The 13,871-nt window shown below is 35.0% G+C and overlaps 1 protein-coding gene across 1 annotated transcript; it reads right to left on the reverse strand.

The window, feature by feature from the left end:
* Nucleotides 1-864: 864 nt before the first annotated feature.
* LOC149189533 (20 kDa chaperonin, chloroplastic-like) lies at nt 865-9,428 on the reverse strand. The gene is made up of 5 exons (XM_089411828.1): nt 8,983-9,428; nt 1,935-2,114; nt 1,518-1,673; nt 1,339-1,416; nt 865-1,218 (listed from the first exon to the last, which is right to left on the reverse strand). Exons 1-5 carry the CDS (start codon nt 9,157-9,159, stop codon nt 1,045-1,047), a joined length of 765 nt encoding a protein of 254 aa, XP_089267954.1. The 5' UTR covers nt 9,160-9,428; the 3' UTR covers nt 865-1,044.
* Between the last annotated feature and the right edge of the window lie 4,443 nt (nt 9,429-13,871).

Here is a 13,871-nt window from a genome sequence, read left to right on the forward strand (position 1 = left end):
GGGGCATTCAGGCTTCAAATAATCACCTTAAAGAGCTATGCCTTCAAACACAAACATGGACTCCCTATCATTCACAAAAATCTCAACTATTGATGAAATAGAAAAGGAGAGAAATAAAAGAGTTAAATGCAACAATGCAACCCCCTCCCAGAAAGGGAAAATTGTAAAGAGCTCAATTTCATGTTGTCTATGAACCGATTCCTTCAGTATCGTTATTAGAACAATCGGATACAGCTTGTATTCATCTCTTACGATCACGAAGGCTATAATATAGTTGTCAGCTACCTTGAAAAAAGGCCCATTTACGTTTTTTCCAAACATCAGCACTATTCTCAGTCTATTCAATTAGAAAAATAGGCTGACCATCATCGAGGCTGTAGGCATAGTTGTCTGCTACCTTGAACTAAAGCCATATTGACGTTTTTTCCAAACATAACAGCCCTGTCTGTCTATTAAAGTGCACAAACAGGCTACCAGATAAGATAGATCGTAGAACACTCTCCTCTATTAGATTCAGCAGGTACAGATGTTTTCAGAGATTAATTAGATGTTCTGTATAACAGGACTCGCAACAAAATAGTGTGGTAGGACATGTAAAATCATTAATAAGAAAATTGGAACTTTAGAAAAATACAATAAAAACAATATCATATGCATTCTTCTTATAACTTGTGACATCCAGGTCGTACATCCAAAACCAATTTGCCTCGTTACACAACATGAACGTTTGGAGATTCCATATAAGATATTTCTCTGTAAACATTGACCTCAGTAAAACAAATATGCGATAAATATTGCTGTTTTCTTCAAAAAAAAAAAAAGAGCCAAATCCAAAAACCAAATTTGAAGCTTCTTGCAAGGGTATATAAAAATTTACTTTCATTTTTATATGCTGCAACGCAGCATACTCGTTGCTTGTGATTCAATGATTGCTGAAATTGTCAATCTGCATCCCCTATGTAAAAGGTTTATTCAGATTCCATGTAACAATCAAATGAAGCAGCAATTTCACTCCTTGGCATCAGGTAAACAAACCAAACAGATTCAAGACATCACAGCAATCACATCAGACACCCTCAATGAGATATACTGAGATCCATCGCTACTTTTGAATTCATTGCCTGCATATTTTGAGTACAGCACAGTGTTTCCCGGAGAAATGTTAAGTGCCTTCCTGTTTCCTTCTTCATCATACATACCCGGTCCTACAGCAATCACCTGGTGAAACACATGGGAAACATCAACGTTTGTTATGATTTGGAACCAGAAGATATCACCATACAAATAATACATTTTCTGACCCAAAATATTGCTATCATATTATACAATTATTCATACCGTTCCAGTGGAAGGTTTTTCCTTAGCAGTCTCTGTCAACAGTATACCTCCAGTTGTTTTTTCCTCGGCTTCTGTTACCTGCACATTATGATCCCGGGTTACCATCCAATTTTTCTCACCTAAATCTCCACAAAAAGAAACCCACCAGTTCCATACACAGTTTCCAAACCATTACAAACCTTGATCAGAACACGGTCATTCAATGGCTTGAGGTCCTTTATGTCATCTGTCTCAAGAAGGCCAACAATGTCATCCTCTTTAAGAAGAAGATGATCAACTCCATTGAACTCGAGCTCTGTACCTGCATACTTCGAATAAATAATTTTGGCTCCAAGCTGTAAATCAGAAAGACCTTGATGTCAGGAAAGCCCAAACAAACATTGAAAGAGAATATGCTTCCTTGAACTCCAAGTCAGTATATTTGGTCCAAAAGCTAGCAACTTTAATGCAAAAGACACTCTCCGCAATTTATTCCAAAATATGCAAGACTCTAAGATCAGAAAATCTTTAGAGTTTTATTTATCCACTCTACCAAGAAAAAACTGTTTGAACAGAGAAAAAAATTACAGATAAAGATGCCACCAAAAACACCCTACCTGAACGCTGGGTTCAACCTGAGTTTGGCTAAAACTTTTTCCCTCGCCCACAGCTACGACCTCACCACCCTGGGGCTTGTCTTGGGTAGTATCAGGCAATATAATTCCACCTCGACTTTTCTCTTCAACGGCCTGAATCTTTACAAGCACTCTATCACCTAGTGGCTTGATTGTAGTGAACTGAAATGCAAATGAGCAGACTTTAATCAAAAAGCTCCAACTGGTATATGCCTTCTATATCATAATAACATAAATGGAGTTCAACCTAACAAATACAAATTCCAAGAACAATATCCATATTAGGCTTGAACTGCAAGACATAAAATAAATGGGGAGATTCTGCATTCTTTTTTTAAAGAGTTTAATCTGACATATAAATTCCAAGAACAAAATCCATATTAAGCCTGGACTGCAAGACATCTGAATTCGTGCACAAGAGAAAATAACATAATAATATTATTAATATGAGACAGTAATATTATTACTGTCACATGAATGACCACAAATAGTTCAATGAGACTTCTAAGTGCAACGGGGTCAATATAATGTGGGAGCAGTGAGCACATAAGCCACTCCTATAAAAGCAAAATATAAGTAAGCTTATCGCTAAGATAGTAAGATGTAAGATGTAAGCTATGAAAATAAAGTTGAAAGAGGAAGCCCCCAGAGTGAATGCCAAGAACAGATACAACTGTGTACTGCTGAGAACCAAAACCTCTGGAGAAATGTCATGTACTAGGGTACAAGGGAGAGAAGATCACGAACTTTCATAAAATTGAAAGTTTATGATATACTCATATGTATTATTTGCTAACTGGCAGCCATAAATTCTCAATCCAAGCTATGGCACACAAAAACACAAGGGCCCCAGAGCTAGCACAAGCACAGTCAGCAGGCACTGCAGACCCCCCAAGGCACAATGAGAATTGTTGAAAATAGTGGTGAGAAAAGTCTTCTTGACTTGTGCCTTAGTCAAGAAAGACCTCGATCAGTCCTTTAGCATGCACAAGTTTGAGGACAAGCCATGGAGCAGTTAACTCATGCGCAGAATTTGGGGGCTCAGTTTTGTTTGTCTCCAAGTGCGAGTTTATATTTGGAAAAGGATGAGTGAGAGTCTCAGTGTCTAATTGAGGCTAGGACAAGTTAGAAGAGTCAGTTCGACTCAGTTAACAAATCAATCACACGTCTAATTTCTAAAAACTAACTTGCCAGATTTAGCATGAGTCGAAAAGCTTAAGAGGACAAAGGCACATCATTGTATCATTATTAAGCACGAGTTTGTGTGAGAAAGAGTTCTTGCTAGCAGAGCATGTAAAGAGCAGCCTATACGCAGTTTGAGAGAGAGAATTTTCCTTGTGATGTGTGTTAGGATTTAGGGAGAAATTCCTAAGAAATAGGGGCTCAGATCCGCACTAGGAAATAGCCATAGGAGCCAGACAGCGCAAGGAAATGGGAGCTGGGTAGAGTTCTTGCAGGGAGGTTTCGAGCTAAGTATTAGAAGAAAGAACAGCCTTGTTTTCTGTTGAAACAGTTTGCCTTGTAAAGAATTCTGTTTGCTCAATTTTTCTAAATAAGATCTATTGGCAAGGAGAGGGTTTTCCCAGTTGGGTTCCCTAGAAAAAATATTGTGTCATTGTGTGACTCTGTTCTTTATCTCTGCATTTCATTTATTCCACTACTTATCTATTGTAGAGAAATCCTGAGTCTTGGTGCAACGAAATTACTTTCAGATTTTTTCATTCAAGTAGTTGAAGGATTTCAAGGAAATTCTACAAGAATGTGGGCAGGTGCCTAATTAGCATGTGTTACATTTGAGGCTTGAACCCTGAGCTTCGTCAGCTCAAAATAAAAAACAAATGCATTCATACTGTGGAAGGCCAATATGGTTGCAAATAATAAAGGCAGACAATATCCAGCCAAAAAGGATCCCGACGCTTAAGAGCTTATAGCTTGTATAGTCCCTCCTTTACACCTGAATTTTCACCATAAAACTGAATGCACTATTGCATAGCAGAGTATCACTACACCTAATGAATTATTTGTATATTCAAAACAATGTAGCCAGCAGAGCATATGAGACCAATAACAAAGGCAGGTTTAACTGTAAATCTGGAGCTAAATACAATACGACTATTTTCCAAAACTCCCACTGCTAAGGTGCCAACAATGGATCAAACCTACAATGCAACCATCCCAATAACTGCACACAGAAAATGGCCAATCATAGAAGAGCACTGCTATTATTGATTTGGATCCTAGTACTAGTGGTAATCAAACAATACAATAGTGTTGCATGGGTCTGAACCCTCTGACATAACCAATGTTTTAAAAGCTAGAACCAGACTAGGAAACGGCCTAGGATCGGAACTGGAAACCAGTCCGAACCGACCAGCAAATTCAAATCAGTTTACTTTAAAAAATGTAATACATGAAAAGCATGTTTATGATGTAAATCCAAACACCATTACACACTGAATGTCCGAAGTTTGCTTATAAAAAATTGTTTTAGGGTTTGAAAAATGGGCGGGGGGGTAGAATTTTTTGCTTTTTTTTAAATATAGAATTTATCAGCCGGTTCCACCGCTTTCCATTTTAATCAACTTGGGCTCACTTGTGGCCAAAAAAATGGGGAAAACAAACAAAACCTAACCCCCAACAAACCTTGATTCAGTGTGGAACAACTAATCGAACTGGCCGTGCCTAAGAAAGGGAAAAAACAAACAAAACCTAACCCCCAACAAACCTTGATTCAGTATGGAACAACTAATCCAACTGGCTGGTTTCAAAACACTGATAAATACACACACAATGGTATGTAGAGCCATCTAACTGGGGTATGATACTATGATATGCACCTGAAGGTTCTAAAACTAGAGGTTGTATATCTTGAACTCCACTTCGCCACTTCTATTTGTGTGAAACTGAGATTTATCATTTATTTCTTCAAGCTTTGTAACATCAAAGCTCATATCAAACCTGAGTTTCGATGTACCTGCGTTAATGTCCATATTAAATATACCCATTGTACCATCTAAATTCTATGTACTACTATATAGTAACTCAGTGTTGATCAATAACCCATCCCCTATACAGTAGGGCTGTATCACTGGTAAATTAATATGGTGTGGATATGTTGTGTACATGTTTATGTATATATAAGATGGTCTGCAGGTATCTGTGAATATGGATACTAGCAAATCCAAAGAGATTGTATATCTTGAACTCCACCTCATACGCTCTATTAGTGTGAACTTGATATTTACATTGTCGGCTTTGTACCATCAAGGTGCATTTCAGGAATCCTCAAACCCCCCTACACGCATGAACTTTAGAATACATCCCCAAGCTTTATACCATCAAGCTATATACCATTAAGGTGCAGGTACTTGAGATTACATCCTCAAGCTATATACCATCAAGGTCCATGTCAAACCTGAATTTAAATGTATTTGTGCCTATTATACCATCTATATTCAAGTGTGAACTTGATATTTACATTGTTAAGCTTTATACCGTCAAGCTGCAAGTCTTAAATTCCACCTCAAACCCTTTACACGGGATAACTTGAGATTAGATCCTCGAGCTATATAACAGCAAGGTGAATGTCAAACCTGGGTTTAAATGTATGTGTGCTAGTTTAAATGTATTTGTGCTAGTATCCATATTCAATGCATCTATTCAACCATCTATATACTACACAGCAATATCCGCAGTGTTGATGGTCCCCCAACTCACTATACAGTGGACTGCATAGCACCTGATTGGTGCAATAAAGTAGTGTGGATATGTGTTGTGTTTGCATCTAGAAGAAGAAGAAGAAGAAGAAATTATTTTAACGTCCACGAGGCTAAAGATAGCCTATGGGACAGATTGCTTTTTCATCTGCTTGATGTATTCGGCCCTTTTTTTGTGAAGCTTCACAATAAATGCTCCCGTCTTCTCGACAAACCCCTCGTTAAATAGATTATCCCAAGAGTTAGCTGCCAGCGTATCTGCGTAACTTTCCCTGTTGTCTTTGAAGGCCTCACATTCTAAAATAAAATGTTTTTCTGTTTCCACTTTTCCGGAAGAACAAAAAATGCATACCCTTTCCTCCCACACTTCCTTTGGCCTTTTCCAGCGCCCTGTTTCACAACGGAGTTGATGAGAATTAGTCCTTAACTGAGCAATAAGAATTTTGGCTTTCCAAGAGATATTGGCCTCTATGTATGCTTTTGGTTGATGATTATGAGTGGGATTAAACACTTCAATATAGTAATTTTTCTTTCTTCCTAGCTCCTTCTCCCAAGTACGTTTGTGGAACTTTTCCATAACAAAAGCTTTTATCTCTTTGTTGTTTATGGGGCACGCGTTCAAGCAAATATCCCATTTACTAAACCATTTGTTATTTTGTTGCATCCAAGTTTTTTTGCTCTTGCACAATCTATCATTAAAGACAACCTTAGGCCATCTACCATCTTCCATTTGCTCAATTTTTTTTAAATAACTTATGACTCGCACCATAGCAATTGCTTCAATAGGAGCAGCCCCTGTTTCACTTAACAAGATATCATAAGGCACTGCACTTTTGATCTTAAATTTGTTTGTAATCAAACGCTTCTGAATTTTCTCAATTTGTCTCCACTGCATGTCGGAAGTACTACTAGCCCACAGTTCACAACCATATAGAATCACTGGAATCACTAGAAGCCCAAAAAGAGTTTGAGTAGTCTTCCAGTCCCATAACTCTGCCTCTCTACACCTATTTTGAAAAGCATAAAATGCTTTCCAACCCCCCAAAGTTCTTTTCTTTCTACAACCATTCCAGCTTAGATTTTTGTTGAAGTCAACTCCGAGGTATTTGTATTCCGCAACTTCTTCCAGAATGTTGCCTTCAAAGTAGAACTTATGTTGATTATGTTTTCTTTTCTTAGAGAAGACCACTACTTTCGTTTTGCTGATATTGACTTGCATCCCCACACTTCTACAAAAATGCTCAAGGGATAGTAAGTGCTCTTGCAAACCAAGCGCCGATTTAGCAATCAGAATAAGGTCATCTGCATACAAAAGAAGCCTTATAACAAACTTGCACAAATAGATACCATCACCTCCTTGCGAATTTAACCACTCCTCAAGCTTGTCGATATATAAACCAAAAAGGGTCGGAGACAGTGGGCAACCTTGCTTGACCCCGATATCGCTTCTAAAACTTTCAGAAATGCCTGCCGAAGTTCTAATTTTGACTTTCACCTCTTCATACAGTCTATGCACAGCTGCTCTCAAATGTTTAGGAACCCCAAGTTCCTCCATTCTTTGCCAAAGTTTATCCCTAGGAACCGAGTCAAACGCTTTTCTGAAATCAACAAAGCAACAAAAGACTTCTTCCTTATTCTCCCAAACTTTTTCAATGATGTGCCTTAGAGTTATGCAATGATCAACTGTTGAATGCTTAGGTCTAAAACCTGCTTGCCCTTTAGCACGCTTATTTCTTTCTTCTGCCCACTTGCTAATTTTGTTTTCTAGCATGCTTCCAAATAGCTTTGCAAACAAAGGGTTTATCATGATGGTCCTATAATTGGAGGGATTATTGATGTCACCGCTCTTGAAAAGAGGTATTGCCAGACTAGTTGTCCAATCTGTGGGGAGCCCTTGTTGTATGATGTTGTTGAAGATTTTTGTAATGTGAGGTGCAAGGATCTTTGAGCCCCACTTTAGATATTCTGCTTGGAGTTCAGCTAAGTCTTTTGCTTTTCCAACACCCAACTTCTTGATACCCATCTCTACCTCTTGTACCGTGAAGAGTTTAGTATCCGTGTTGACCAAGGGGGGAGGGTCAACCTTGGGAACCTGCTCATAGAGTTGTCTTGCATAGTCAAACCATCTAGAAGCTGAAATATTATTTCCAATTTGTATCTTTTTCGGTTGGAGCTCTTTCCAAAATAATTTGGGATTATTTTTCCCTAGGAAGATTAGTTCTTCCCTCCTTGAAACCATGAAATCAGCCTTTTTCTTGCTTAATAAATGCTTGTAAGATTTGAGCGTTATGTTGTCCTTGTTTGACTCTTTCCAGATTCTCCTTGCCTTTTTGCATTCCTCGTCAAACCAAGCATTAACCGGAAAGCAATTTGTTTCAGACTTCTTAATTTTTGTTCTTTTGCACTTTGCAAGTGCGCATTGAATTAAATGTGTTAATTCATGACTATGAAAGTTGTGAATTGTAATTTTCTCCTTCTCAAAGAGCCTCTCTAACGTCATTTTGAAGGTATTACAATTTTCTGGGGTCAAAAGAATTCTGCCCTGTGGAAGATTTTGTTGGACACGCTGAATTTTTGACTCTAATTGTTTCTTTCCAATCCAAGAGAAACATAAATAAATTGGCTTGTGATCTGATTTCAAATCCCACAGCTGATCTCCAACCAGAACTTCGTCCATTTTCTCACACAAACCATGCGAGCAAATTACATAATCTACCACACTTGCTCCATTATAAGTATTGCACGTGAAATTACCGGACTTTGCCCATCTAGTCAAGCCATTACAAATGACTAAATCAAAGGCCCCACATAGAGTAAGCAATTGTTCACCAAAGAGATTGCAGCCCTTGTCCTCTGAAATTCTTTCCCACTGATGATTGCTTTCTTCTGTAAGCCAAATAGGGTCACAATCATCTTTACAATCTATATATACAATGTACAGTGAGTATCTGTATGTAAGTATTTATAAATTGCATACACGTACAGGAAAGTTGTATATAGTTCTTTTAAAATCAATATCAAGGTTGAAAACCAACTGTAATAAGAGCTAGGAACATTGTTCATCACAAGGCAACTAAACATGTCACTTAACTTTGGAGAGATTTATGGAATGATGGAAATATATCACCACCCCAGCTTGACCAACAGTCAAGCCCCTGTGAATATATAAAAAGAGATAAGAAAGCAAATTTTAAAGACAAAAAAATGTCCAATAAGGGGGAATGAGCAAAAAAGCAATGACAAAATAATATTTAAAAAGGGGAAAAGAAACGGTAAAACCAGCCAAAATAAGAAATAAAATGTCGGGCCTGCACCTTTGGAGCCACAGTTGTGGCCGCTTTAACAACCAAATTTCTTCTGAATGGTTGTTGGCGAATAGCGACGCTGCAAGGAGCTCTGGAGGAAGAGGCATTGATGGATGAACTTAAGCCTTCAAACGACAATAATCCTACACGCGAGGTGGGCGGACAACCCAGCTGCGATGCCGCCATTATATCTTTTGGCAAAACTTACAAAACCCAACTCAGATTTGGCGTCCTATTCCAGATTTTACACAACCAAAGTGTTTTTCACCACTGCGCAGATGAGATTCTGCACTTATCAGATGAAGAAAACGAGAAAACCCAATAAAGAAATGCAGAGATGGACCAAACAGAAGATAACCCCAAAACCCTCAATATGCAGTTGTTAAATCGGCGCTATTCTATCTTAATTTGTGCCCTTCCAGTAGTAGCCAGCTTGCCTTTTACTTTTCAATTAGGTATCAGGTACATATTATTGTTTTTCCCTGGTTAGTACAATAACCTAAGATAAGGGGATCTGACAAGGGTTAAAATTGTAGGTTCTTGTGCCCTTCCAGTAGTAGCCAGCTTGCCTTTTACTTTTCAATTAGGTATCAGGTACATATTATTGTTTTTCCCTGGTTAGTACAATAACCTAAGATAAGGGGATCTGACAAGGGTTAAAATTGTAGGTTCGGGTGAGTTATTGTCAACATCGGGATCGTTCTCTGGGTTGTTGAGTACTTAATATTTGGGTATTAAAGTAGTGAATATATAAAGTTTGAAGGTGTTTGATAAAATGGTTCGGGCAGGAATGGAAGTTCCTTTTATATTTTGATTTAAATTAAATTAAATTTTGATATGGTGTGATAAACTATTAAAAATGGTATAAAAAAATTTAAGTCTAAAAATTGTTTTTCTAAGTGAATAGTCTACTTATAATTAAAAACTAGAAAAACAAATTAATTTTTTTACACAATTTTCTTCTCAAATGTTTTGAAAACATGAATAACTTTCAAAATTTGCATTCACTTACCTTGTGATAAGGTTAAAAAGGTAAGAGTTATTGTCAATTGGGATGGTGCTCCCCATGGTTGAGTCCTTAATATTCAAGTATTTTTAACATTGTATAAGGTGGATATATAAAGGTGGAAGTCGTTTAATAAAATTGTTGGTAGGATATGTATTTTTTTAATTTAAATTTAATTATATTTGGCATGTTGTGATAAAGTTAAAAGATTAGAGATTTTTATGAGAGATTAAAAAGATGGAGATTTTTATGAGTGGATTTTTAGTGTATTTTTAAATATTTTAGTCTTTATTAAATTATAAGTTATTGGTTTGTGACTTATTGATAATAGCTTAAAGATTATAAGGTATAAAGGTAAAAAATTTCATGAGTGGCAGAACTCTCTAGTAAGTGTTTTTAAATATTTTAGAGTGTACTAAATCATAACTCAGGATAAGGTTTAGCTTGTAAGTTGTTGATACTAACATTAAAGTTATTGTGTCTTTTAAGCTAAGTATGAGGGAGATGTTGTGACTTAACGTTACATTTAAAAATAAAAAAATAATACTTACATTAAAAAAAATACTAATCATAAAAAAAATTAATGTCCATCATAAATGAAACCCTTCCACTTCTACTTTAATTTTACATTAATTTTATATCGAGAAATAAATTAATTGAAAGTACCAAAAAAAAACTTAGTAGGAGGGAGATATGTAATTCTTTCACTTCCTAATATGAAATTGACAAATGGCATGTAAAAATAATATTATTGATAATGCATTATGTGTAATTTGTTCTATCTTTAGTTGACATTTAACATTTAAAAAAAAAAAAATGTTATCACTTATAAATAACATAATTTTATATTGAGAAAAATAAATTAATTTAAATTAAAAATTAAAATATTTCATTAGATAGATGTTTGTATTCCATTAATAAATTCTTTTTAATTCAAAGTATAAAAGTTCTAAGTTCTTTTTCATTCAAGATATGATAGAGATTTGTAATTCCTTCACCGTTTAATATGAAGTTCACATGTTTTAAAAAGTACTAATAACAAAATATAGATAACAAAAAAACAAAAATAATTCTATATATTATACAAAACACTGAAAATTAAAAGATTATTATAGTTAAAACATTTTATTAGTGTGTTGTGTAAAAAGATGTGGGGTAATGAAAGCTTAAATTTAAATCTAAAACTTACTACTTTATTAAGTAATGATTTTCATTATTTAGAATTTTTTACATGAAACAAAAAATTTAATAATAAAGTTTTTATTCATTAAGTAGGTATAATTTTTAATAATTTTTTTATTAAATTTAAAAATTAATTTTCATTAAAAATAGTTAAATTTATATTTTTTTACTAAATTTAGAAAAGCAAAAAAATGAAGGAAACGATTGTGGCTTAAAAAATATTAATATAAAATTAAAATAATTTATTTTATATATTATAGTTTTTTTATTTTCTAGTTTAACATTAATTATGGAATACAGTCTTGAGGATTAATTCATTTGGTTGAGTTTTCATTGTTAAAGTACCTTTGCTATTGAGAGGTCAGGTTCAATACTCTTCTCTTGATGTCCTCAGGGTTAGGCTCCATGGTTGAGATAAGTGATCCCTTCAATTCTCAAGATAAAAATAAGATTTTTTAAAACACCATAAAACCATTTAGTTTTCTTGGTTTAAAAACAAAATTTCTAAATCCACGATTTCAAGTAGGTCGTATAATTTTGCAATCACATATCTGAGGTCAAAGATTCAATTTTTAACCATCTATTTTAGTCGAGACCCTAAGCTACAAACTTTGTTCAATCAAGGCTATATTCTAATTTGGTTGTTTTGCAATATCTAAAAATAGGTGTCATACCTCTAAAGATATTAGTTGTGATGTGACTCTTATATACTCACGAGCTTCCCTTTTTCCCCTTTACCTTTTCTATTACTTTCCCTTTAGTTGATTGAGGTTGATGGGTATTCCAATAAAGCAAGTGACCTCGCTTCTTCTTCTATAAGCCTTACTCTTCATCACCCCTTTGGGGTTTCAATGATGATATCCTATAAAGGAAGGTTTTGTTAATTTTGACATGAATAAATGCATAATCATATTGCATTTTTTACTGTAGAAACTGTGCATCTTTATCAAAGCTTTAGGATTATATTAAACTACATTGTTTTTTGAAAGATTCCTCAGGAGATTCATCTTAGGATGTCACTAGCTTCTCTCTTTGTTGTTCTCCCATGCTTTTTCTTGGAAAAACCTTGGGTTTTGGGCAAGCATTCTCTAAGTGACTTGTATCTATACACTATATACCTAAAAGAAATATTCTCATAATCCAATTTTATTATTTATTGATACCTATCATACACTTTGATGAACTAGTTTAGTGGACTTTCACTTGGGTTAAGCTCTGATAGATTCTAGCATATGTAATGATTCCCTTGCTACTCTAGATTGTGTTAGTATCATGGAATTTACTCCATATATATTATACACCTTCTAAAATTCTCAAATTCCATAAATAGATTGAGAGATTTAGCATTTTCACTGAAAGTGAGATTAGGATAAATTTATAACTAGGTTGAAATTGAGGAACTGTGATTTGAAGAAGAGGTCAATAATGCCCCAAAACCATGATCCTTCTTACATTACATTTTTAGGATACCATTTAGACTAAAAAATGACAATTAAAAAAAAACTTACACAAAAAAACAAATAAATAAATTATTACATAGAATATGGTATAATTCAAGTTTATCCATTTAAAAATAGTTGTCAATGGTCACAATCTATTAAATCTGCAAATCAAACCATTGTTGGTGTAGTGGTTGATTTACTTACCAATCACTAAACAATAAATATGTACAATGAAAATGTGGCTTTTAGTGTTTTCTCACTTCCTATGTGTTGGACATCATGCACTAGATTTATAATTATGATACCAAAATATGGAAATACTTAGTGAATAACAATCTTGAGCATTATATATGCCCAACACAAAACTTATTAAACATATAAACTAGTTTGAAAGCTCAAGAAACATAAAAAATGAATTTCATATGAGAGAACTCAAAGAGTATAAAATAAACAATGGCACACCACAAAGATTCGCACATTACATAGAGATTGTACCCTAGAAACCCTTAACCAAGAAAATCAATGAACCTTCAATGAGCTTCATTGCTCTTATACTGTTGACAAAATATTTAGCCAGATTACAATGAACATCGACCTTGGTCCACCTAAAACCAATACAATCATACATCACCCAATCTCTAACGATGATGAATTCTTCATTATATTCATTAAACCTACATTATGCTCTATTTACAGGCATAGAGAACCCTAATTCATAGCTTCCCAAATTAGTACACATGGTTGAAACTCATTAGTTAAAATCCCGAGAATCTTGAGATTCCTAACCACCAACTACAAAAGTTCCAATTATAGTCAAACATTCAACTATCAGTTGACCACAAACCCCAATCAGCTACACAAATCTTCTTGACTACAATTACTTTAACTGCTCTAGTTGATTGTCAAGTTCTACCAAGTGCTTAATTTCCCATCAACTTCGACTATGATAACTACTCTCAACCGTTGATTGTCAAGTTCTATCAGGTGCTTAATTTCCCATGAACTTCAACTACGATAACTACTCTCAACCGTCCATTGTCAACCCATCGACTCAATTTTCGACTTGTCTTTAACTTGGTCATCAACTTGATTTCGACCATCTAGTCAACTTTCTCCCCTAATCTATTGTCCTCAACTAAACCTATTACGGTTCATCCTTGGTTAACTTGCCTAACTATTCAATCAACTAACTAAAATGCAATCAACTGAGATTACCTACAAAAAATACAACACCTCAACATTCTCCTACTTGTCTCCCTCAAGGCCAA

Source organism: Pinus tabuliformis, chromosome 3_1, assembly GCF_031772625.1.
Source record: "Pinus tabuliformis cultivar Carrire ecotype Pingquan chromosome 3_1, CPIR1, whole genome shotgun sequence".
Classification (NCBI taxonomy): domain Eukaryota; kingdom Viridiplantae; phylum Streptophyta; class Pinopsida; order Pinales; family Pinaceae; genus Pinus; species Pinus tabuliformis.